Consider the following 24,288-nt stretch of genomic DNA (forward strand, 5'->3'; position numbering starts at 1 on the left):
TTGGGGTGACAAACGCAGGAATCTCCAGCACCCCCAACCCCTCCTGTTCTTACATGTGGCCACTGCGGGGAGGCAAACATATGGACAGCCACAGGCGGCCAAAGGCCTACCTATGCCACTGGGCACACCCCACTGTCCTCCATCAGGAACAGCTCATGTGTAGTTTTACACTGAAGAAAAACAGAAAATAAAATACTGTGTCTATGGAGCTCCCCTTCAGACATTGATTCCATCCACCAATGACTGTCCTTGCATGAGATTTTGTCCACTCCATTTAGTAGGTCGAGGATAGGCAGAGCGCATGCGCTGTACTTCAAGAGATACTGTATTGACCGTATGGGCATACATCTCGCCCATAGGCTTTTATTAGTAAGTTGGATCGTCCTTCAAAAAGGCTTCTTCGCTAGTGGTTAATCCTTCTTCTTTGTCGTACCTTGTTATTCTTTGTATCCTCCCAAGGAGCAGTGCCTAATAACTTCCCATATTTTTATGTTTTTGTCTTTATGGGTTGTTTTTCAGAGACTCTTTTTTCCTTTCAGTCGCTCTGCTTCAAGCTCTGTAGCGTGCATATGTTGTTCCTGCCCCCATCCCTGCAACCCCCTCCCGCAACACTGCTTGCCCTGTGCAACAACCCCTACAAGGTGAGCTCTTGCCAATCCCACAAACCCCATCTCTGCTTGTTTTTCTGTGTTTGGTTCTTTAGTTTCGCCCACTTCCTGTTTTCCACTGCCATGTTTTGTGTCCCTTTGTTAAAATCTAGGTTGAGGCGTAAACATTATCGGCTCCATCTTGTCCCTTTTCCAGGCTCATACGTGTGCGTAAGCAGCAGCCATTTTGAGTACCATGGCCTCTCTGCCCACTGCCGATTGCCAGCGCGTCTCTCTCTGACCCCGCAAGCATCCCCCGCGCACTGACAGCCCCCACTCTCACATGCTTGGGCCATAAACCACCCCCTTCAGCGCGACCCTGCCTCAGAGCCACATCCCGTACCCGGCTAACACCTCCCTCCATCCCTTTCATGGTCACACATCCTTTGATATACCCCCTTCCTCTGTGCCTGATTGTCTGACCCGATCCCAGGCCATCACCTAGTTCTGCGGGTGCAGTTTATTGCCCCCTACTGTAGGAAGTTGCCCCCCTTCAAAGGATCTACGACTGATCAAAGCCCCCACCCCATGAGATCCGATCAGCCGCACACATTCCGGGAACCGGCGGAATGTCCAGCTGCGCGACAGTCATCACCTACTGAGATCGGGGTGGGGACTTCTACTGTAGAAATGTGCAGGAACGGGCCTGAAGCGGGGATTCCGAGGATGTCTTTCCGTACTTCAAAGTATTTGCAAGAATGTGCCACATGTAATAACCTGCAATAAAGACCATAAACCTGTGTATAAGAGGCCAGGCCTCAGAGATGCGGTTAGAGCACCTCGAGACGATACCCTGTTGTCTGATCTGATGTGTTCTGCTCCGACGGAATAAACTTATGTTTCCTGCCTTCCAGTCTCCAGCGCCAGCCTCTTTGTTTGATAATTATCGAGTGGTATGAGAGGCGACTAACGCCGGGCAATACTTAAAGGTTATCTATTGAAAGTGCCACCTTTTAAGCCTTCCCATTTTTGTAGCGCTCATTTCTTTTTCACCCAGCTGTCCCTCATCCCCTTGCTCTTACAGCTGAATGTCTCAGCTGTTGTTGTTACATGAGTCGAACCAGGGTGCTAAGGCATCTTTTGCAAAAGACAGACTATACAATTCAAGACAAAGAGTCAGCTTTCCTTTGCTTTTGCATGTACCATTATGTTGTGTTTTGATTTAGATACCCATATATAGGTTTCCCGAATCATGCCCTTATATAGGCACAACTCTCATTGCCCTTATTTAGGCATAGAATTCCAGTCCTTCTTTAGGCATTGCTCATGCAAACCAAATACAGGCATGGTCACCTACATCCGTCCATCCCACGTCACGAGTTCTTGGAAAACCAGACTCTTAAGCCTTTAGGATTTCACCTGCTTGGATTATTGATTTCTCCAAGAACTCATTTATTATGCATGATCATCTATTCCTTAGGGGTTCATTCATGACATTCCTCTGCCCGACTTTTACGTCAATACTGGCATTCCTAAACACCTTCAAGGTATAAATACACCTTCACTTATCATGACAAATCAAAGCTCGGCTACACAGCTCGATACGGCTCGCCACGGCAAGTTCAGAAGGAATTCGAGTCCCCACCTGACCACCGACCACCCACTGTCATCCTCCTGGCAGAGAATCCAGCTCCAGTATTTCTGTCTCCCTTTGCAGAGTGTTAGAGATCGCGACCGGGAAAGAGATTCCAACCTTTCTCATTCTAAGGTATGGAACAGACTTACACACAAAGTGTGAGTCGAGTCCTGAGCTATCTCCCCACTCTAAGTGAAGACTGTCCCCGCAGCCCGCATTCACTACACAGAGCCCTTGTCCCCACACAAGGACACTGGTTCTCATGGATCTCGTTTAGACGATAAGTACAGACAGTGACGTCAACGTGGGCAATAAATGAGCAGTTGCAAATGCAGGTTCTAATTCCTGAAAGTGATTTATTACAGCATACTTCATATCTGCATTAGATTGTTCAGTAAGTGCAGTGTGACACCAATGTAAAGAAAGAAGTACAAACAGAAAGTAGTGAGACGCAGTAAGTGAATAAACATGTGTGTTGACATACAAACAACTTCGAGAATTCTGGATTTTCTTGAACTCCGGCCATTGGGGACCTGCTACATCGGATATTTTTCATGTTGCTTATATGTCAACAGACAAGTGTTTATTCACTGATGGTCCCGCACTGCTGGTGAGCGGATGAGGGCACACGTGATGCAAACTTCACTCTTGTACCAGCCAGTGGGGTTCTGTCTCCTCCCCCGCCTTGCCATTGGTGGGACCCTGCTGTGATCGTGCATCCATCAGTATTTGTCGTTGCACAGACAAGTATGCATACTGCACTGCCAGCCACCATAGATGAAAACACAAAGGTGCCAGGAAGCGACATCACATGACCTCTAACCCTATCACCTTACAGGAAGCGATCTAAAACCATTTGCATTACAGGAATAGACCTACAAGGCGAGGGCATCACAGAAAGTGACAACGGTGAACTAGATTAAAATGTTCACAGTAAAATGAACAATTACAAAAATAACATGAAATTCTCAGTAAATAAGAGTCATTACATTTAATTTCGGAATACAGCAAAACAATGTGCGTCAAAGTTCTCTAGCGATAGGAAAATTAAATATAGAGAAGCTATCAATTTATAATTTTCTAAATATAGAGAAGCTATCAATTTATACAAAGCTGAAATCAAACTAGCCCAGGCAGCTTTCTACGAAAATAAAATCTTATCAGCAGCTAACTCCGCCTGTGAGATCTTTTGTATTGCCAAAACTCTCTCCAGAGTTCCCTCTCCTCCGGCTATCCCTGACACCTCAGGCGCACGCTGTAACAATTTAGCAGAATTCTTTTTCAATAAAATTGAAACTGTTTTCACCTCATTCCCCCTATTAAAGACTGTACAACATCCCTCAACACTCATAGCAACCAACCTCTTTTGGAAACTATCCCGGTGATGGAAATGCCAGTACTGGAATGTCTCCTGACTCAGGTAAAAAGGTGGTCACCCAAAGATCCACCCTCTAAAGATAACGAGGCAAGTGACAGGAGTTGTTTCCCCTGTCATTTTCTTCTGGAGTGGTCCCTTGCCTATGGAAGGAAGCCATGGTAAAGGCACTTTAAAAAAACCCGGCCTTGCTTCTTCGACTCTGGGAAACTACCGCCCCGTATCACTTCTCCCAGGAGTCAGCAAAATTGCTGAGAAATACTTTAATTCGGTATTGTCATCTTTCCTAGAGACCCACAAACTCCTCCACTGGTCCCAGACAGGTTTCCGACCTCTCCAGGGAACTGAAACGGATTTGCTATCAGTCGTGGAAGAGTCAAGAAAGATAGTGGACTCCGGAGGCACCGCTGTGGTCCTTCTCCTGGACCTCAGTGTGGCCTTCGACACAGTAAACCATCATATCCTGGGTCCATAGCCTCAAAAAACTGGGAGTCACCGGAACTGCTCTGTCATGGCTACAGTCTTTCCTGAGTAACAGATCCTTTCAGGTCTTTGATAACGAAGTGACCTCTAAGTAGATGCCCCTTAGTTGCAGAGTACCGCAGGGATCATCCCAGAGTCCCACCTTATTGAATGTTTACATGTGCTCCCTAGCAGAGGTGGTATTATATTTTGGGATACACATAGTCACCTACGTAGATGACACTTAACTTGTGATTGGGCTTAATCGAGCCGAAAGTTCCCCCCTAGTCTGCGCCCATGCTTCAAAGAAATTGCCAACTGGATGAATGAGTCCTTTTTAGGTTTTGCCTCGCCGAAGGATGCGCTCTGCGCATCTTTTCGGCGCAGGCGAAATCCTGTTGAGTTCCATAGTGTGGCTTGGTTCGGCCCTCGTCCTTGATTGGCTGGCTCCGTAAACGGAGCCTTGCCATTGGACGAGGGGCCTGTCCGTCAATGCCGGACCAGACACGGGGGCGTTCCCGACATTCTTTGGCTTTTGCCGACGTCACGGGACGCCGGGAACGCCCCCGTGTCTGGTCCGGCATTGCCGGCACTTCTGCGTCTCTTCTTCCCGTTTCCCGCCCCGTGACTGGCCGGCCGGCCAATCCTAGCGCGGCCGGCCGGAAGTGCCCGCCCCCTGCAGCCTGGGGGAAGAAGGAGAAGAAGACAGCAGCAGTATGGCGGCGCCCGCGGGGAGACCGGAGAAGTGCCTCTCCAACCTGCCGCTCTGTCTGGGCTGCCCAGCCTGTCGCTGCTCAGGTGAGTCGATTTATTTGTTTTTTTTTTTCCCTCCTCCCCTACCCTCCGAGCCCCTGCCCCAACCTGTCTTCCTCCTCGTGGCCGGGGCTATGTTTAGGGGCGCTAGGCCGCCCGCATGGCCGGGCTTTGTGTGCCGGTTACCGGCCTCACCCCGCTGTGAGGGGCGAGCTTGTCAGAGAAATAGCTGTGTGGATTAGCATACCTGGCAGAGCGCTGGTAAGATGGCGGCGGCTGGTGGGTCCTCCGGAATGTAAGAGTCTTCGGCTGGAGGACCGCGGGGCTGCGTAGTTAGCCGTGGTAGGCTGAGCCGGTCTGTGCTTCAGCAGGTTGATCTCTCGCCTGGGAGTGGGTTGGGGACGGCAATCTTATATAATGACGACGGTTCCACTTGGGTTCTTAAGGGGAAAGACCGTGGTCTGCTCGTACCAAGTCATGCGAGTGACTGTCGGGTACGTGGAGGGTCGCGTGTCGGGCGGTTACGGGAGGCCGTGTGTCGGGCGGGTATGGTGGGTCGCTGAACCGTGGTTGGGTGGTGACGGAGGGCCCTACGACTGGCGGCTCCGTGGTTTTTAGCGGTCCGGAGAATCGTGTGACCGGGGAAGGGCTGGAACGGAGGGTGGTGTGACTGGCGGGTTCGGAGGGTAGGGTGAGTACTGAAGGCCGTGTGACTGGCTGCTCCGGAGTAGGGCGGCTACGGATGGTCGTGTGGCTGGAGGCTCCGGGGGATTGCGTCGGGTGCGGGGTCGGTGTGGCTGGAGGCTCCGGGGTAGGGCGGGTACGGAGGATGGTGTGCCCGGCGGGTATGGTGGTAATGTGACCGGGGTATGGCGAGTACGGGGGTGGTGTGACTGGCTGCTCCGGGGTAGGGCGGGTACGGAGGGTCGTGTGGCTGGAGGCTCCGGGGGATTGCGTCGGGTGCTGGGTCGTGTGGCCGGGGCTAGAGCTGGAACGGAGGATGGTGTACCCGGCGGAACAGGGTGGTGTGACTGGCGGGTTCGGAGGGTAGGGTGAGTACTGAAGGCCGTGTGACTGGCTGCTCCGGAGTAGGGCGGCTACGGATGGTCGTGTGGCTGGAGGCTCCGGGGGATTGCGTCGGGTGCGGGGTCGGTGTGGCTGGAGGCTCCGGGGTAGGGCGGGTACGGAGGATGGTGTGCCCGGCGGGTATGGTGGTAATGTGACCGGGGTATGGCGAGTACGGGGGTGGTGTGACTGGCTGCTCCGGGGTAGGGCGGGTACGGAGGGTCGTGTGGCTGGAGGCTCCGGGGGATTGCGTCGGGTGCTGGGTCGTGTGGCCGGGGCTAGAGCTGGAACGGAGGATGGTGTACCCGGCGGGTATGGTGTTGATGTGACCGGGGCAGGGCGAGTACGGGGGTGGTGTGACTGGCGGCTCCGGGGTATTGCGGCCCGTCCGGTGGGTCGTGTGAATGGTGGGTCCGGGGGTAGGACAGGTGGAGGTGGTGTGCCTGGGGGGTAGGGCAGGTCCGGGTGGTCATGATCTGGGCGGGCGGTGTTGTAAGATGGCGCCGCCGCCATCTTGTGCAGCCCTGGCTCGAAAGGAAGTGACTGGTACACCAGGGAGTGGAGTGTAGGCCGGGGCTGCAATCCGAGCACGGACCGTCCGACCTCCGCCTTGGACCAGCGAACGGAGACCGCACTGCAGACTGGACCCTCCTCAAGAGCCTCAAAGGGCCACTGATGCACTGGACTGACAGCTCCTCCCCCAGCCTTGCCCGTGTGACTGATAGAGATGTTCAGGGGGGCCGCCCTTGGGGTATTGTGTGGCACGTGTGCTGAGTCCGTCACATTCCTCCATTTGACACTGAAGGGGGGAGGGTTTGGAATCGCTTTCGAGTAAGACATTCACTTACCATTTGCCGTTTGCAGGACTCTAACGTGATCAGGCAATGTCGGGAAACTGACTGCATCATCGTAGTAGAAGGTTGCGCATAAGCACAGTGGTGAAACCCAGGCTAGCTAATGAAAAGGACCATTACAACCATGGACGTGTTCGTTGCCTTCAAAACAAGTTAAGTTCTCTTGTGTAGCTTTCAGCACCCACAAAGCATGCGAAAAATGCTATGTTTAGGCGTAGTGTGTCACTTTGTTTGCCCTCCCTTTTGGCTATCGAGGGCGATTAAAGGTAATAGGAACAGAACGGATATGACTAAAGGGTACTTCATCTGCCATGTGTGTTGTATAAAATGTGCACACGCATTTACTAATGTTTCATGTTTTCAGGAATGAAATTGATTCTTTGACAATAAAGAAATAAAAACAAATTGGATTTTGACCTATTACATGTTTGCGTGTATTATGTAATTGAATGTGGCTGTCGATGCCAGTTTAATAACAGTTTTTTCTTTCTTGGTTCCAGCAGCTCTGGTATTTCAGGTGTGCCTGAAAAGCAGCGTGTAAAAGGTCAGGTTGAGCGCCATTTGAATCCTGTTGTGCACATAGGGGCAGGGGATTCTTCTGGGAGTATTTTCCATATGGATTATTAAAGGTAAAGCACTCTGCTTTCTCGCCCACTCCATCTCATTAGAACCGGCTCAAGTGTTAATTGCAACTTTTTTCTTTTTTGGTTTAATTAGTTGGAATGTATCGATCCACCATGAGTCGGTGCACAGGTGTGCCGTCATTAAACTACCACTCTGGTAATCTCGTTGAATAATTTAGTAGAAGTTGTCGAGTGCTATTGGAGACATCTTCCATGATTACCGAACCGAGACAGGTAAAAGAAATCCTCTTTGACCATTCATACAAAAGAAGCTGCTGCAAGCTTGCACTTTTTTCCCATTCAGTTTATAGGCTTCAGTTCTTGAAAAGCAACATGTAAGGTAAGCACTCCCTTCAAGGGCTACATTTATCTGTAGATTAAATAAGCTGCTGGAAGCACGACAGGCTTGAATTAAAACTCCCGAAACCAGCTGAATGATTGAAACCTGCACAACCCCCTCAATTGAAACGATTACTGTCAAATTATGCAGGAATGCGTTCATCTCAGTTTATTATCATTTAAAAATGTCGGCTTTGGATGATCAACTGCATCTTATTTGATATTTTCACAATAAGTTTTTGCCAATTACCTGGCTGTAGAATTACCAATTTTTTCCCGTATAATTGATACTTATTTTAACCATAAAGTTTGTAGATCATAAGGAAAATTTCACCTGGTTATTCAGCCAAACGCTTTATTCGAAAATTAGCAGGTCTCCTTTAGGTCCTTACTAATTTTTTTAGGATATTAAACTGCCACGATGCGATTAACCCCTTTCCCGGACAAGTATGGGTTACATTTTATGAAGTTAGGCACGTCGTACATTTATCTTTTTATTACCATAACCCCTTGAATTGTGCCGCCCCCCCTTCCATAATATCATTGGCAGTGCCAGTGTGCATATAGTATTAGGGCTGCCGTGTTTACCACTACTCCATGACCTGTAGTTAATGGTTTTCTAGCCCGGTCAAGTTGAACTCTCAGTTTAAGCTTTCATTTTGATGGTTGGATGGTCCCACAGTTACCTAGACCTAAATGGTAAGTGGTAATTTCAGTAGTGGGAAAGGCACCCAGTGGTAGGTGTCCGTTTGCAAAGAGCTGCCTGAAGTTACTGCCGATGGTAACCGTTCGAGGTCGGAATGACTTGTCAGGAGTTCATCAACAATATCATTGCTTCACACCAAATCCGCTTGCAAGTGGTAATCATTCTTTGTCAACAAGAAGCCCTGCTTCTAGAAACGTTCAAAGATGGGAGGGAAACCGGCCTGTTTTTGTAATTAACTTCTTCCTTTAAACTATGCAAATACAATGCAACCACTCTAAACTCAAACCGAGATGCTTAACCATAAATCTTTTATGTGCATCAGCATGAAATAAGCGGTGCTTGACTTTTTGAAAAAATGTAGGTAATTTGACTAGTCCAAGTGAGGAAGTTTTAAAGCATCCAGAAACACTGCTTGCGTTCAGTGCAGAAATCAAGACGGCATACGTGGCTATTTGAGGCGCTGGTATGATAATAAAGTAATCATTATACAGATCAATTTCCACAAAAATATAGCTGTTAATTAGGGGGATCTTTCAGTCAATACCGTACCTTTAACTAGCCACATGCATTTTGATCGAATTTAAAGATATTGGTATGGCATCAATGAACTATTAAACTCCAATTACTATCTGATAGCTGTGTTCTGGTACTGTGGCAGCAATTAATAAAAAATGCACATTTGTGAGCTTCAAAGGGACAAACCTCAAGCGCATGCAGGTTTGAATGTAATCATTTGCCTTGGACTATTCAAAACTGAAGCCATTCAATTGCAGCTGTCACGTCGTATTGGTCTTATCGGGGGGATTGAGTTGAATTTGAAAGTGCCTAGTTTTATAGATATTTTTGGGTTACTTGTATGATGCTCTACGCATACCGTTGCATCCAATCATGGCTGCTCCTGTTTTTTAACATCAGTGAACCAAGATGATGATGTTAGGTAGTGGAAACTGTCCAAACTGGGGTGCAGACAGCCCCTCTCACCTTTCAGCCTGGTACCACTGCACCAGCCGCACTACTTCCCTACTGACCGTTCTCCACTTCAGCCCCGTCTAAATTACAATTCCTGCTTGTGACCCTTTTGCCTGCTTGTGCATGTTTTCGTGACCCTGTTGCCTGCTTGTGCCTCCGTGTGCCCCTATTGCCTGCTTGTGCCTCCGTTTTCGTGCCCCTGTTGCCTGCTTGTGCTGTGTGGGTGTGTGTGGAAGGCTCTGTGTGGGTGTGTGGAGGGCTCTGTGTGGGGAGCTTTGTGTGGCTGTGTGTGTGGGGGGCTCTGTGTGGCTGTGTGTGTGGGGGGCTCTGTGTGGGTGTGTGTGGGGGGGGCTCTGTGTGTGTTTGTGTGTGTCATTTGCGAGAGATAAAGCTAGTGGCATTGTAAATGACAATGCCATTTATTTATGTTAAAAAAAACATAAATAAAAATAATGTCAAGAGCAATGTCAATAGCTCTAACTTTAACAAAGGCAAAACCATTGCATTGTAAATGCTTGTTTAAACTGAATGGGGAAAAAAGCGAGGTAATGATCTTGGGGAATCGCTCCCCCCTTGATCGAAACTCAATTAGGCCGACCACTGTCAGTTCGGGCCCCACCCCAAAGACTCAGTTTAAAAGCCTGGGTGTCTGGGTGGACCAAGACTTCACCTTTAAGGTACAAACACGGAAGACGGTGGCCCCGTGCTATGATATCCTGAAATGATTCAGAAAGTTCTTCCCCTCTTCACTTCCAGGCAAGAAAAATCATGGTCCAGGCCCTTATCTTGTCCTGGTTGGACTACGGGAATGCCCTTGATCTGGGTGCTCCTATCGCAACCCTTTCCAAACTCCAGACTATACAAAACTAGGCAGCAAGACTTCTACTAGGCACTCCTAAACATTACTCAGCTAAACCTGCTTTGAAATCGCTCCACTGGTTCCCATTCGGGAGAGAGTTCATTTTAAAGCTCTGTGTATTGTCTACAAGTCTTTAGCTGGAAAAGGCCCCACCATTCTCCACACCACCATTCAGTCCTACCGGCCCAACAGAAGCCTTCGCTCAGAAATTATGAACTTTGTCACTGTTCCCAGGATCAAGAAAGCCATAAGCGGGGTCGGCTATTCTCAATTAACGCAGCCAAGCTCTGGAATTCCCTCCCACCCATCTACGAAAGGAAACCAACCACCTGACCTTCTGTAAACTGCTAAAGACCTTGTTATTCTTTAGCTGGTGGAACTCCCTACAACTGCTGCTGCTACTAGCGCTGGGATGCCTCCGAGTAGCCATGCGCTATATAAATGCTTTTTTCATTTCATTTAATTGAACCCTTCATCCATCACTGGTGTGATGTGTGCTATAGGTCCATCATTCCGCACCCAACATTTCTATGTGGCTCTAATTTAATCTAAATAATTACTGGACTGCCAAGAAACCAGTCCAGTTGTGAGCTTTAGGTAAGAATATAGTCACCAATGTATGAGGATAGGTGGCAACATTTGTCTAAATGTATTATAGAGTTTGATGCACTATTTGCACATTTCTTTCCCTGTGAATTATGTAGCTTTTTTCTTGGTGTTTGAAGGCTTTTGGCAATGCACTTATGTTGGTTGGTTTTCTGCTTCAGCGGGGATTGGTTGCCAGAAGGGATCACTTACTCCTCCCCAGGGTCCCCTTTTGACTCCTGCTCCTCTCTAATGCCAACTTATATCCTCCCTTCATTCTCTTCTCTCCCCTCCTCCTACCCACAGCACAACAACTGACCATCACCTATTTCAGCACTTTCTCTCATTTCTCACACACTATTTGTTATATTTTCTTCACAACTCTTACTACCCAACCTTACTCCTCCTCTTACCCCCTCTCAGTCTATCCTTCCCACCATAGCCCTTTCTGCACCACGCAGTTTGACTTTCCTCTACCCCACCCAGCACAGCCCTTTCCTCCTTTCATCGCACCTTTCTTTCTCCGGTTCTTATGCTTTTAACCCATGCTCACTTCTACGCAATTCTCCTCTCTCACACTTACATTTCCTTCACCCTGCCCTCAGTACTTCTTCTTCAGACTGCTCCCCTGAGCTCACCCTTTACTTTCTTCTCAAACTCACCCTTCGTTTCCCCTTTTCATTCCTTTGGCTTCTCTTCCTATCATTCTAGTTCCTTTGCTCGTTCTCAGACATCCTCCTCTCCCCCTCCCCTACCTGAGCCTTTATGCCATCTCACCCCTCATTATGCTGATGGAGCGTAGATGTTACCTGGCACCTATCTTTACCAATTCCTACCTGAAAGATCATTTTCTTCACTTTTACTGGATGAGATATGTTACCCTATTTTAATCGAAACCATTAGTTCACATACTGCATCGTAAAAGTATGCAGAATTTTAGACAATGATGATGTGAAAATGTGAACAAAGTGAGAAAATTAGAAATTGATGTTGATGCTTTTACGTGTTATAAAAAGATTGAAAAATAAAATAATATAGAGAGTTTTTGTGAATAACAACATTCAAATGTGCATTAAAATGAACGCATATATGCATAGTGGTATTAGAGATATTTAGAAAATGCTTTCTACACAGAAAACTGACATAGAATGTTTATGGGCTTTTTGTAACGCTTATGAAAAATAATACATGCACTGAAAAGTGTCACGTTAAAAATTATGCTTACATGATAACGTGCCAAAACAAGAGTAGAAAGAAATTTTAGTAGTGCTTAATACTGACATATTTCTTGAAGACAATTTTAACTGAAATTATTGAAGTAAGTTAGATGCAATTGCAAATGTATGATCTACAATAATATTAACACGCCTGTGAATCAGCTATTTTTCCATGTAGGCCTCAGAGCTAAAAATCACGTGAAGCAGTCCCTAAGCCCTATGAGAACTTTCTGTAAAGTTTCACTTCTGTTCTGGCTAACAGTGGACTCACTTCTCACTAGAAGCCTATTCAATAGAACTGTAGCAAATGTTGTTGCACATTCTGGGAACCTACTGACAAATACAAGTATCTCCTCCTTCTGTGGAAGTGACGAAATGCTAACTAAATGGAGCATAATGAATTTATAATGAGTCTTGCAAAAAAGGATTTTCTAATTAATCTGGAATTGTATTATTTACTGATCACCCCATGACAGCTTACCATGAGTGACCTATGAAACCCCATGGACTGATGCCATTGATATGTTAAGGGGTGTAAACCTGGAACATTTGGAGTATACATTGAGACAGGGGCTGGATGTCATTCATCTTTGCTGCCAGACAGCACTGACTCTTGACTTCTATTGTCTGTTCTATGTACCTTTCCACTCACTCTTGGTGGAATAGATTCTAATGAACTAAAGTTTCTTGAAATTGCAACATTCAATCCTGTGCTTTACCAGCTGGCAAAGGTTTGTGGGGGAATACGTTTTCGACCGTGAGTTTACTTCTGTCTCCTTCTGTGACATGTGGCGCTTGAACTTCAACTGAATTACCTGAAGACAGACCTGAGTGAACTGCTGTGCTTTGGTTTGTATGATTAATAACTATATCTGTAATTTTCTCCCCTGATCTCTATAGGCTGATTTGTGCTGCTGAAAATGATCTGTGCTAAACTGTGTGATTACTTGAATTAACAAATTGTAATTAAATCTGATCTTAAAATATAATACTGTTCTGTCTATGCAATTAGAGGCATTAGATAAATGTTTTTCCTAAATTATCTTTATCGATTCTCATTCTTTTGGTCATATTTACTATCTCAAGAAGTCTATATGTGTGACTAAAGAATGTTTTGTTTCAGACTTGAGAGGGCTAAAGTCATGGGTGCAATTATCTATTCCAGGTCCTCATAGGATAATTGCTTACATCTTGAGTCCCTATTAGCTCAACAAAAAAGAACCCTCGGAGGACCTATGTACGGATGGGTTAGAAAATGGGCCTAATGATATCAATTTTATTTGGATTAGTAAGGAAAATTTAGTAAGCTTTCCACTAGAACAGTGCTTATTCTCCGCCGGTTTCTCATCATCTTCCCTACTGCCCGTTCTCTCCTGCTCCACAACTCAGCCCTCCCTTACCTCTCACTTTATAGTCAGTCATTTCACGCCCCTTCATCTCACCTTCACACTCCCTTCTCAACCTTCCCTCCTGCTCTCTATTCAACATGTACAAAAAAAAGACAAAGAAAATAGATTTGGATAGGCGAAACTGATTGGCTTTGCCAATGCTTGTTTCTGTTGCCTTTTCTCTCTGTTATCAATTTCGCTCTTGTGCACTCCCCCTTGTCTCTTTATTCGCAGTCTTTTCTTTCTCCTCACCAGCCTGGCTCCACATCTTTGGCTCTCCGCCCTCTCATGTCTGTCCTCCTTTTTTTTCCCAACTTCCTCCTCCAAAGGCAGACTCACAGCTGGAGGTTCAGACTTTTGGCCTTTCACCAGGCCTCAGAGTTTCCCAAGAGGCCAATCTTTCCTGTGTTTTTCAAAGTCCTTATTCTTTTCCCGTTATGTAGCGCTGCCACCCCCTGGCTTGGTAGTTCACCTGATTTTAAAGGGTCCACTTGCCAGAGGCGAAGGGTGGAGGGGCAGTTCCTTGGTACAGTAGCAGGTCTACAGCCATTCGTTCTAATGCTCAGTCTTGCCAAGGTGTCATGGAGCGTTTTAATGCAGTACTGAAGGCCACTGAATGGTCAGTGCCCTTTGGCTAGAGGACATCCTCCTACATTGAGTTTCGGAAGGGTCTCAAAACTCTGTTCTTTTCCCAAGCCTACAAGGTCTGATCCCCCTCTGCTCCTGTCATTCCTCGCAGTCCAAAAGCGCCAAGAAACCGCGTGGTAGAAGAGCGCTATATAAATATTTTTAAATTCAAATTCAAATTCAAATTCAAATTCAAATTTAAATTCAAATTCTTAGAGTGAGGCCCTTCGCACTGTGCACTGTAACCTGCGCACCAGAGAGTGCCGAGGATTGCCCCCCCACCCGGGGTATTAAGCATGAGAGCCCGGGCTATTATCAGGGTCCTCCGGATACCAGTTGTCCACCACACACAAGAATACATGTTTTATCCTCCCGTTTCCCAGGGGAGATCCCTCAGGTTACTCCTTCTTCTCGCCGACTGGACACACTGCCCACATTTTATCCCCAGAAAGGAACACGCGGACACCCACCAGTTTCGAGCTGACAGGGGCCACCACCTACGCCCTTCTGCCGACCTCCCACCCTAGCTGTAGTGGGCTCAGTGGCATAACGAAAGTTTAAGGAGCCCCCCTGCACTGTACATGGAGGGGCCCTCTCTCCGGATTTAATCCGGAGCGCTCAGGCCTGAGTACTGTGCTGAGTGCCCCACACTACGGGGATGCGGGGGCCCGCGTTTCGCCCCTGAGTGGGCTGCATCTTGTAGTACGTACCTTCTCACGGTTCCATCTATCAGAGCTGTGGCCGTCGTATGAGGGAGCAGATTCTTAGCCACAGCCCATCTCTACTGGAGGGTTTCAGCAGGCACTGCTAGGAGTCTGGTAGTGATGATAGGGGTGGGGTGGGTGGGATACTGCCATATTCGCTATTGTAACATAAATTGATTTTTTACCATTTCAGCGAAGACACCGAGAGGCCACCGTAGTCTTTCAAATGCATCATCACAGACACTGATGCCTGTCAATCTCTTACACTCTGGAAGCAGCACAGCCCATTTTTAGGTTTCGCCTGGCGTCCACTGAGCAGCAGTGTTCGCGCAGGGGAAATCTTTTGATTTTCAGTAAAGGCCTTTCACCCGCCTTTCTCTTCCATTGGCTAGCTCCATAAATGGAGGCTAGCCATTGGAAGAGAGATCTGTCCGTAATTCTCAGAGCAGATTTGTGGGTGTTCCAGAGAATTTTTCTCATCCCGCCCCTTTTTGAACGTCATGCGGCGGTGGGTGTTGTCTTATTTTTTTTCTCCCCAGGAATTTTGCGGCCGCCATTTGTTTCTAGGAGCTGGGGCGGGTGGGTGGGTTCACGTATTGGCTTGTCTTGTATTGTTTTCATTGTTGGATTAAAACTTCCTTGTCTCAAGCACTTATCTCTTCTCCTCAAATAAACACGCTCTCTGCTCCGCTCTTTGAGGGGGAGGAGACGCGGTGGGGTCGGGGGCGGTGTCTTTGGTGAGTTTTACACAGAGGGGCTCCCTGGGCAGCGGAGCAGGCCTAGTTCTCATGTAACCACCCAAGGTGAAAGACCTTCTTTAATCTCGGCGAAGGGGGGTGCAGTGACTGTGACCGGCTCATGGAGCCTGGGCCCCCGTACAGTAAGCTTTGTCTTTCAGCTCTTTCATATAATTAAGGGCTCATCTTGAAACCTAATATACAGGCCAGGGAAAGAAAGCACTTATCTCAAAATGAGGGGGGGTCACGGGGGCTTCTATGGGAATGTTTATCTGCGGCCTAGCAGCAGAACCGCAGATTTACTACGGGAGCTGAGGCATGACAGGAGAGGCGGAGGCATGACGGGAACGCAGAGGCCAGGGTCTGCACTGCAGCGTCGCGCGGTCTTAACTTCAGTTCCATGGCGTGCGCCCGAGGCTGGGTGACGTGCCGCCTGCTACTTCGTTTTGGTGAAGGGTTCATAAAATGGAAGTTGCAGAGCTATTTTGAAAGAACTAGGGCCAAGCTTAACTCCCGGGACAGCCCACCCAAAGTGGACACTGCATGTGGGCGAAAAGTGGAGCCCATGTTAATCCAGGTCGAAAGTTATAGGGTCATTTTTGTGAGAAAATCTACATTTCAATTGGAAAATTCAGCAAGTGAGAAAACAATGACTGTTTGTTTTCTGCTTATTTACACATTTCTATTCTAACTCCAATTGAAACAGTAAAGTTTGCCATCTGATCTTCATCATAACTACTTTTCTTTCCCTACTCAGTTTTTGATGCACCTTAACCCTGCCCTAAGCCTGCATAGCAGTAAACCTAGGCTTCATATTGTTCTTACCCTAGCTTAAGATCTTTCCTGTAACCTACCCAAGCCTTCCTGTTTTCCTGGCCCTCATCCCCTACTGTCACACCATCCCTATGCTTCACCATTAACCTAACCTGTACCCTAGCCTGCTATGCATCTCTTACTCAAATTCTTACCCTAATCTTAGCTAGGAACTACCCATCTCCTCATCCTAAGGAGTTTTGCCGGTCCAAAATCTATCCCCATCCTCCTCATTCTCCTAGCATCACACAATAGCTTATTTACTTTTTAAATGTTTCCAATTTTTTGTATTTTCAGTGTTTTTGTTTCAAGTCAATGTATCTCCCTTTGCCTAAAAATGTGACATGTATTTGTGTAATCTGCTCACTTCATGTAAATAAAATCGCCTCCCAACTACCTACAATGTGCAGCGCTCCTTTGACCCCTAGCTTGGTGCATGCACTATAAATAACATGCATATGTTCTTCTGCGTTCAGGGTCTTCTGTGCTGTTGCTTCCAGAAGGTGGACATGTCACTATCTCAATCTAGATAATGAAGAAGTGGCAATCTACTACTTCTTCAAAGCTTGTGTTCACATTGCTCCCTATTAGCCATGGATTTCAATTAGCTCTGTGTGTGTGTGTGTGTGTGGGGGGGCTCTCTGTGTGTGGGCGGGGGGGGGGGCTCTGTGTGTGCGGGGGGGCTCTGTGTGTGTGTGTGAGTCTCTGTGTGTGTGAGTCTCTGGGTGTGTAGGTGTGTGTGTGGGTGCAAATGCAATAGGTCTCGCATTTGCAAGAGATTAAGCTATTGACATTGTAACTGGCAATGCCATTTATTTATCTGTTTTCATAACCAACACATAAATAAAATGTTTGTCATTCACAATGCCAATAGCTCTAACTTTGGCAAAGGCGAGTCCGTTGCATTGTAAATGCTTGTTAAATCAAGTCCCGAGCTGAAATACTCTTGAGCCAGCTCAGCTCATTATGGGATGGGAGCCTCTTTCTAAGCTCCTAGTAGAGTACTGTTGTTCCACTGGTTTTCATACTTTTATATTTAGTGAAAAATTAAAATATATGTGAGGAGCACAGCATGTCAAAATTTAAAAATATCACAAAATATCACCAACTATAACTTTGGATTTTTTGCCCACGAAAGTAAAGGGCAAATCGTGTTGCTGTCATAATACGTCATACAGAAACGATGGGTCCAATTCTTCAAAATATGAGTGCCTCTGCACTTGTAATTTAATGTCTTCACCTGGATGCAGAATTTAATCATTTTGGGAATTGACAAAGCTTTCCCACTTAGGGCCTAGAAACGTGTGATTCATTGGCTTCCGGGAAAATGTTTGTGAATTTGGAATTGAGGCCCCGTGGAGGTATTTCTGCATACAGTTTTGCACAGCCCACAACTGGGAATGAGAAAAATGGCATTGCATTTATACAAAGACATTTAATCTTCACAGGAAATATATTTCCCCCTTTGTAAAAACCCTTCTGGCATCACGCCCATCAATGTGAAGGTGCATTCTTCTCCCTCCCATATAGAAATGAGATTTGCTGCTGCCTTTGGCCTCCCAGGAGTAAATCTCTGACCTTTTACAGGTTGGAGATGCTTAAGTGGAAAGCTTCTCAACAAATACGTACATTTTAAAGTGTGGAAAATTAGACCCTAATCCCCCACTCCTATTCACCCTTTCGGGTAGATTTACTCAAATAAAAGTGTTTTTTTTAGTAAATACCTTCACATGTGTAAAACCAACTTTAATGAATTCCAAAAGTTGCTCTATAATCAGGAAAATATTTTTTTGAGCACGTATTTAAATTTACAGGTTAACACCCCTATCATAGGCGTCAAATTCATAGGAGTTACTGAATAATGGTTAAAATGGCATTTCAGTGGTATACCATTACATTTCTTTCAGCCACAATGAAGTTCATGTTGGCATTGGATCAATGTTTTGCCATTGAGAGTTTATTTAACTTGTCCCCGTCACCTCTGAAGAGAAATCTTGCGTTTGGTCAGCCAGTGTAATATCAGTTCCCTTTATTCCACTCTGGCCGTTTGTTTTTAATCTCTGATTTCTCTGTCGAGTAGTAGACTTCTTCTTCCTTTTTCTCTTTTGTGTCTTTCTCTCTCTTGCTCTGGTTCTAAGTCTAATGATAAAAAATAAGTCCCAATCCCCAATAATGAGTGGTGGTGCCAACCACATGCAAGCACCCACACAAATTAAGCACTGTTTTAACCTAGCCATTGTTCTAGTTATGTGTGCCTGTTAGATGTCAGAATTGGACCCCATTTCACCCCTGTTCATGTTCCCCGGCCCTCCATATATGTCTTCAAAAGTCCCCATAATGGCCATTTTTTTCAAGGTAAATTCTGGATGTGCACACTAGGTAGGAGGGCCACGTAAATGTTCCCTAAGCCTACATGCAGGCACGGCTCATGGAGAGCTGCTTTTCAGACCTCGAGGCAGCGCGGTGTTTGTCCTCTGTGGCTTCCATGTCTACAGCATGTTTAGTAAATGGAGGATGGCAGAATGACCTCATCGAGAAGGCTGAAGGACAATGATAAATCTATTGGGCTCATCCGTCTGCTAATTCCCCAGTCAGCCCAATCTCCTTTGCGGGGATGCAGAAGTCCACAAGAGAGCCTGAGCACAGTATGTACCACACGGAGAGGAATCGAATTTACCAAATACAAACTCAAATATTGGAATTTGCAGGCATTCGGTCTATCAGGGGACATGTTTTGGAGTAGAAGGCAGCAAACTTCCCTGTAAAGCCAAGTGCTGGTGAGAGAGTTGGGCGGATTGATCTGGAACTGTTGCTGAGAGACTTCTAGGAGTTATATGAGCTCAAGTAGAAATGGCAGACAGACTGACAGAATCGTTTTAAGGGATGGGCAAAGTGGTTTCTGGCCCAGGACCCCAGCCTTTCTGGGGACCCCTTGATAGAGCCGGCTGTGGTCTGCACAGAGTCTTGCCCTGATGACCTTGAATAATTCTTAAATAAATTGTTTAAAATACCGTTTTCCTTTAACATATTTTTAATGTGGGTGATGTGTGAGAGTGTGTTTATTACAGACATTTTGCAGAGAAATATTGTGTTTATATTTCATGCAACATCCATAAACAAAGTTACTTTTAGATCAAAACCTCTCATACGATAAATGAGAGGGTGTCACAGAGATTATTTGCAGTAATATTAGAGAGCTGCTGTTGTGTTACAACATTATCCCTATTCCAGAATATTCACTGGTGTAAAGAAACTTGAGGGGGCCTCCCTGCAAGGCACGTGGGGGGTTGGCCCTCTGGGTTCAATCAGGAGCTCTGCAGCCAGAGCGCTGAGAGAGTGGGCCCCCTGGAGCTTGAGGGCCCCCTGCACTGCTGGGGCTGTGCGGCCTGTGTTACGCCCCTGAGAATATTAGATGTAAACACATTTAGAATTTGGAAGAGTGCTCCTGGGCTGTCAGTGACCCGGCCAAGGAGTGCATGAAAGAGCTGAAATTGTATCATAAATTCAAAGCTGTTCCAGGGGACCCAAAATACGTTTGGCCTTGAGACCCCAACATCCTTAAGATGCTCCTGCACACTAAGGTATCAAACCAGCCCAGGGGATCTGCCTGAGTGCCCTATAGACCAATCCGACCCTGATTGAGGGGGGGTTAATGTAACATATCCTCCTCGAAATCAGGAGTTAAAGGTAGCATTTGCTACATTGGAATATGCAGCTGAATTATAAAAGGGGCAGTTAGTTAACTTATCAAAGAAAGAAACGCGATGTTATCATAGTGCCAGTATTTGAGAAGACCATATTTGACAGTGCCACCCCATACTATCGAGTTGTCTGAACCAATATTTGTTCTGATAAAGTTGCATTACAGGGTCAGACGCCATGTGTCTATGAAGGTCCAAGTCCATGCATACATAGAATGATGATATGTGCCGGTTACTTGTTCTGTCTTATGGGACCCAAATGCAGAGACAATGCTAGAATGAGACCCGGGCCCAACTCAGAAAGTCAGAGTGCAGATACCAAGACTTCGTAATTTTGGTTCCAGCTCATGCCCATTTATTCCACCACCAGAAACTCTCTGAAACTTTATCTCACTCTTGAAGGTCCTAATTTTGTCCCTGCTTTTTCCCCTGATCACTGTTTTTCTGCCTCTCTCTTTCTCCTTCTTTCCCCCTTTTGTGCTTTTCTCTCTCTAGCTCTGGATCTAAGCTTGCTGAGGACAAATAAGTGCTGGTCTCCAAACATGAGTGCCAGTGGGCCCCACCTTCAACCAACGTAAGCACCGTGCAGAAGTATGCGTCATCAGCCAATGAGCAGTGGTACTGTGTTTGGTCACTTTTGCACAACATTAGGTTGACCTCAAAAGGTGGAATATGTGGTAATTGAGGGGAGATTGTTCATAATTCCACCTTTCTTCCTTTCTTAACATGAACAAGGCAGATTGTGACATGTATTCACAATGATGCAGTTAGTGGGCCTAGTTTAAAACTCAATTCTGATTCATAACTGTATATTTTAAATCATTCCTTTCGCAATGTAAAATTCCATGAATTCCACTGCTATTTTTATGTACAAATGCTATTACATAATTCCCAATTCACGATTCCGATATTAATTTACATAACCTAAATGTCCAAATACGTCACGAACCTCATTGATTGACTAAGAGCAGATTGAACCTTCTTGTGCTTTATAGGTAGCAGTTAACTCCATTTGCTCATTAAAGTGGATTCACAGTCATTCTACAGATCATGCAGTACATGAGATTTAGTGTGATCAATTCTTACTCACCAACAACAACAGGTAGCACCTTCATCGCCTTCCGCTCCCGGCCACAGATTTTGGCCTGCTTCCTTTGCGGTACAGGATGGGGCGTATACTTCAGTTCGGGGTATGACACAGTCTGTATGCTATTGCCATTTTCCACATAAGCCCGGGGGAACGGGCATTCTGAATGACTATAGATGCTCAAGTCCTCCATTCTGCTGTCACTCGGGCTCCTATCAAAGAGCAACGGTGGGCATGGCGGCTTCCCATCTGGGTTCATGTGGCTCCTTAACTTAGCCTTTCTAGCCTCTTCCCAGCGCCTCAGGCCATTGAACATGGCACAGTAGAGTATCAACATGATGGGGCAGGGAATGAAGAAGGAACAAATGGAAGAGTAGATAACAAAATTGTCATCCTCCAGTTTGCATATAGTAGGATCCCGGTTTGGGACGTTGTTGAGTCCAAAGATGACAGGTGATGCAACAGCAAATGAAAATATCCAAGTGGTGGAAAGAAGAAAGAGCTGGCGCTTGTCAACCTGGCGGCGGTTGTAGTTTAGTGGAATGGAGACAGCTATGAACCTAAAAGAAACCAAATGTAGCAAAGTTATTTGTAGCATGACATCATTGCGGCTCAATAGCACATATATATCTTCTCATTGCATCACATGCTGTAGAAAATGATTTTTCCAGTAGAAAAATATTGCTTAATATAGGTTTGGTTCTGATAGCATAATCAGGGCGCATGAGGCTGCATTACTGAAAGTGCATGTTTACATGTTGTACACAAGAATTTCGTTTCTTTGCTTTTTAGAAATTCATGCCTCTGTGTCCCTGTCTGTGTAGATGCAATGGTATAATTTTTACCTCTCTTAGTCAAGAGGATTCATTTGGAACAATTTGAAGGTTAATTAGTTCATCCTTATGAATGTGAGAACAGTCCATTGTATTGCGTTACATTTGTCACACTTCTTTCCAATGAAAATCATTTACAAAGAAATGGTTTAAAATTAACAGTTGTACTAGATTGCTATGCAAGTAGTATTTTAGTACCAACTCTGTACATAATACTATGTCATGTAAATGTGTGCGGTCTTTGTTTAACACATTATAAAGGCTCTGCAAAAAAATTGCCATTAGGATAGATTTGTGATTTCTTTCCTTTAGACATTTAAATATTTTGCCTTAGACATTCGGACATTTTAGAATTTATATATATTTTTGAGGCATTGCATATTTTAGAATTGCTTTTTATTTTACAGCCATCGCTCACCTCACATTAGTATTCTATTTGGTAGCTTTCTTCAGAACAGAGAGAACTACTGTTTATTTTTAATTAGGCACTGTTGTATTTTGCATATATATTATTAAGAGTTGCTGTAATTTCTCTGATTATGGTTAACATCTGCTTTCTGTGATGATATCTTTGTTATTTGAATACATCTGCAAAACTGAGAACTGGAGAAGATTAGCTGTCCACATTTTGTAATGGACTTGACTGAGTATTTGAGCACTGGATTCTTCCTTTCCTGCAAATTGTCTCTGCATAACTTTAATTGGGTTGGAGCACTAATACTGCTCTCAAATCTGTAATTTGTTAGATTCCACCATGTAAAAGTGGAATTTAATTATCCTCTTGACTGGGCCTCTTGACAGTCCACTCTCTAAAAGGCTGCTTTTACGAAAATAGCTTTTGGACAAATGTGTTTAAAAAGCAGAGGGTTCTCTTCAAAGTGAGATTTCCTTTCTGAAAATTGAGCATTTGTTCAGTCTGGAGAATATTCAAGATCTTTGTTGGATTGATTCAGGTACTATGGGAGAGAATGTGGCCTAATGGCTAGATAAGTCGACCTCGAAGCTGGGGCACCGGGTTTGAGTCTCGGCCTGGACGCTCAACATCCTATGAATATGGGCAAATCAATTAATCTCCCAATGTCTAACAAAATGAATGTGTCCGTCTGTAACGCAACTGGCGCTCATGTAAAGCACTCTGATACTTCGGGTAGAGTTTGTGCTGGAAAAAAACTCTCTCTGGTCTTCTAATGAAACTCACATTTTTTCAAAATTATTCAGCATTTAGGTTTTAGTGCTTGCCAGCACCCATCAAGTACGTTGGAAATATTTTTCTAGGAGTTAGTTTCCAGCAAACAGGCAAGAATCTGAAGAACCACGTTTCTCACTTATTTCTGCATATGTTGTGGCACAGCCAGAGGTCAGACACAAGTCACTACATTCAGACTTAGAGTCAAAACCTACTTTTCCAAATCCTACAGACAAATGGTCTGCAAAGTCAAATAGCTTTTAATGCCATTGTCAGTGGTGGATGGTGACCTATAAAAGTGGTGGGGAGTAATCTTTGGCTCAAATTCCAGTGAGTGAGCCTGACTTCTCAGTGGGTACGAGAAGGGCTCACTCAGTCCCACTCTACCTCACTCACTCTGTCTCATTCTCACTGACTAACTCACTTAACCTAACTCAGTCAAACTCAGTTTTACTTAGTCTCACTCACTCTCATTCATTCTCACTCAGCCCACACTGACTAACCTTTCACTCAATCTTACTCTGGCTTCCATTATCTCATCCAGTCTCACTTGTTTCCACTTAATCCCTCTCATTTCGATTCAATGAGTTTCACTTATTCTCTGATTTATTCCCACTCATTCTATGACTCACTCAAAATGTGACTCCCTCAGTCACACTCATTCTCAATCAGTCTCACTTAGTCCCACTCATTTTTACTACGTCTGAGTCAATCACTCTTACTCTGGTTCATTGAATCTCACTGGCTCGCCTAGGCTCAATTATTATCACTAGTACCTACTCAGTCTCACTCATTTAGACTCACTCTGACAAAATCAGTGTCACTGATTCTCAGTCTGTCTAACTCATTCTAGCTCACTTAGACTGTGACTACGTCTTACACATAGTATCACTGGATCACTGACATAATATCGAGGGACATAATATCGACTATCAAAAATATCGTTGACAAAATATCGACAGACAGAATATCGAGTTTGTATCTACAAACAGGTAAGTACAAAAATATTGAGTAAAAAATATTGTTTACTAAAATATAGTTTATAAAAATATCGACGTTATTAAAAACAATGTTAAATTAAATTAATATTAAAAATTAATTACTAAAATATACTTAAAAATACTTAAATTAACTTATAATAATTAAATAATTATTGAAAGTTATAAAAAAAATTTTTTAAAT

The 24,288-nt window shown here is 45.2% G+C and overlaps 1 protein-coding gene across 1 annotated transcript in view; it reads right to left on the reverse strand.

Annotated features, from left to right (window-relative positions):
- Positions 1 to 24,288, reverse strand: part of DRD4 (dopamine receptor D4) — a 286,588-nt gene that overhangs the window by 44,428 nt on the left and 217,872 nt on the right. Inside the window, exon 3 of the mRNA XM_086957773.1 lies at positions 21,091 to 21,647. Coding sequence (XP_086813899.1) covers positions 21,091 to 21,647 — 557 coding nt within the window. The remainder of the gene's footprint in view (positions 1 to 21,090; positions 21,648 to 24,288) is intronic.

The sequence above is a fragment of the Lissotriton vulgaris genome, chromosome 2_1, assembly GCF_964263255.1.
Source record: "Lissotriton vulgaris chromosome 2_1, aLisVul1.2, whole genome shotgun sequence".
Classification (NCBI taxonomy): domain Eukaryota; kingdom Metazoa; phylum Chordata; class Amphibia; order Caudata; family Salamandridae; genus Lissotriton; species Lissotriton vulgaris.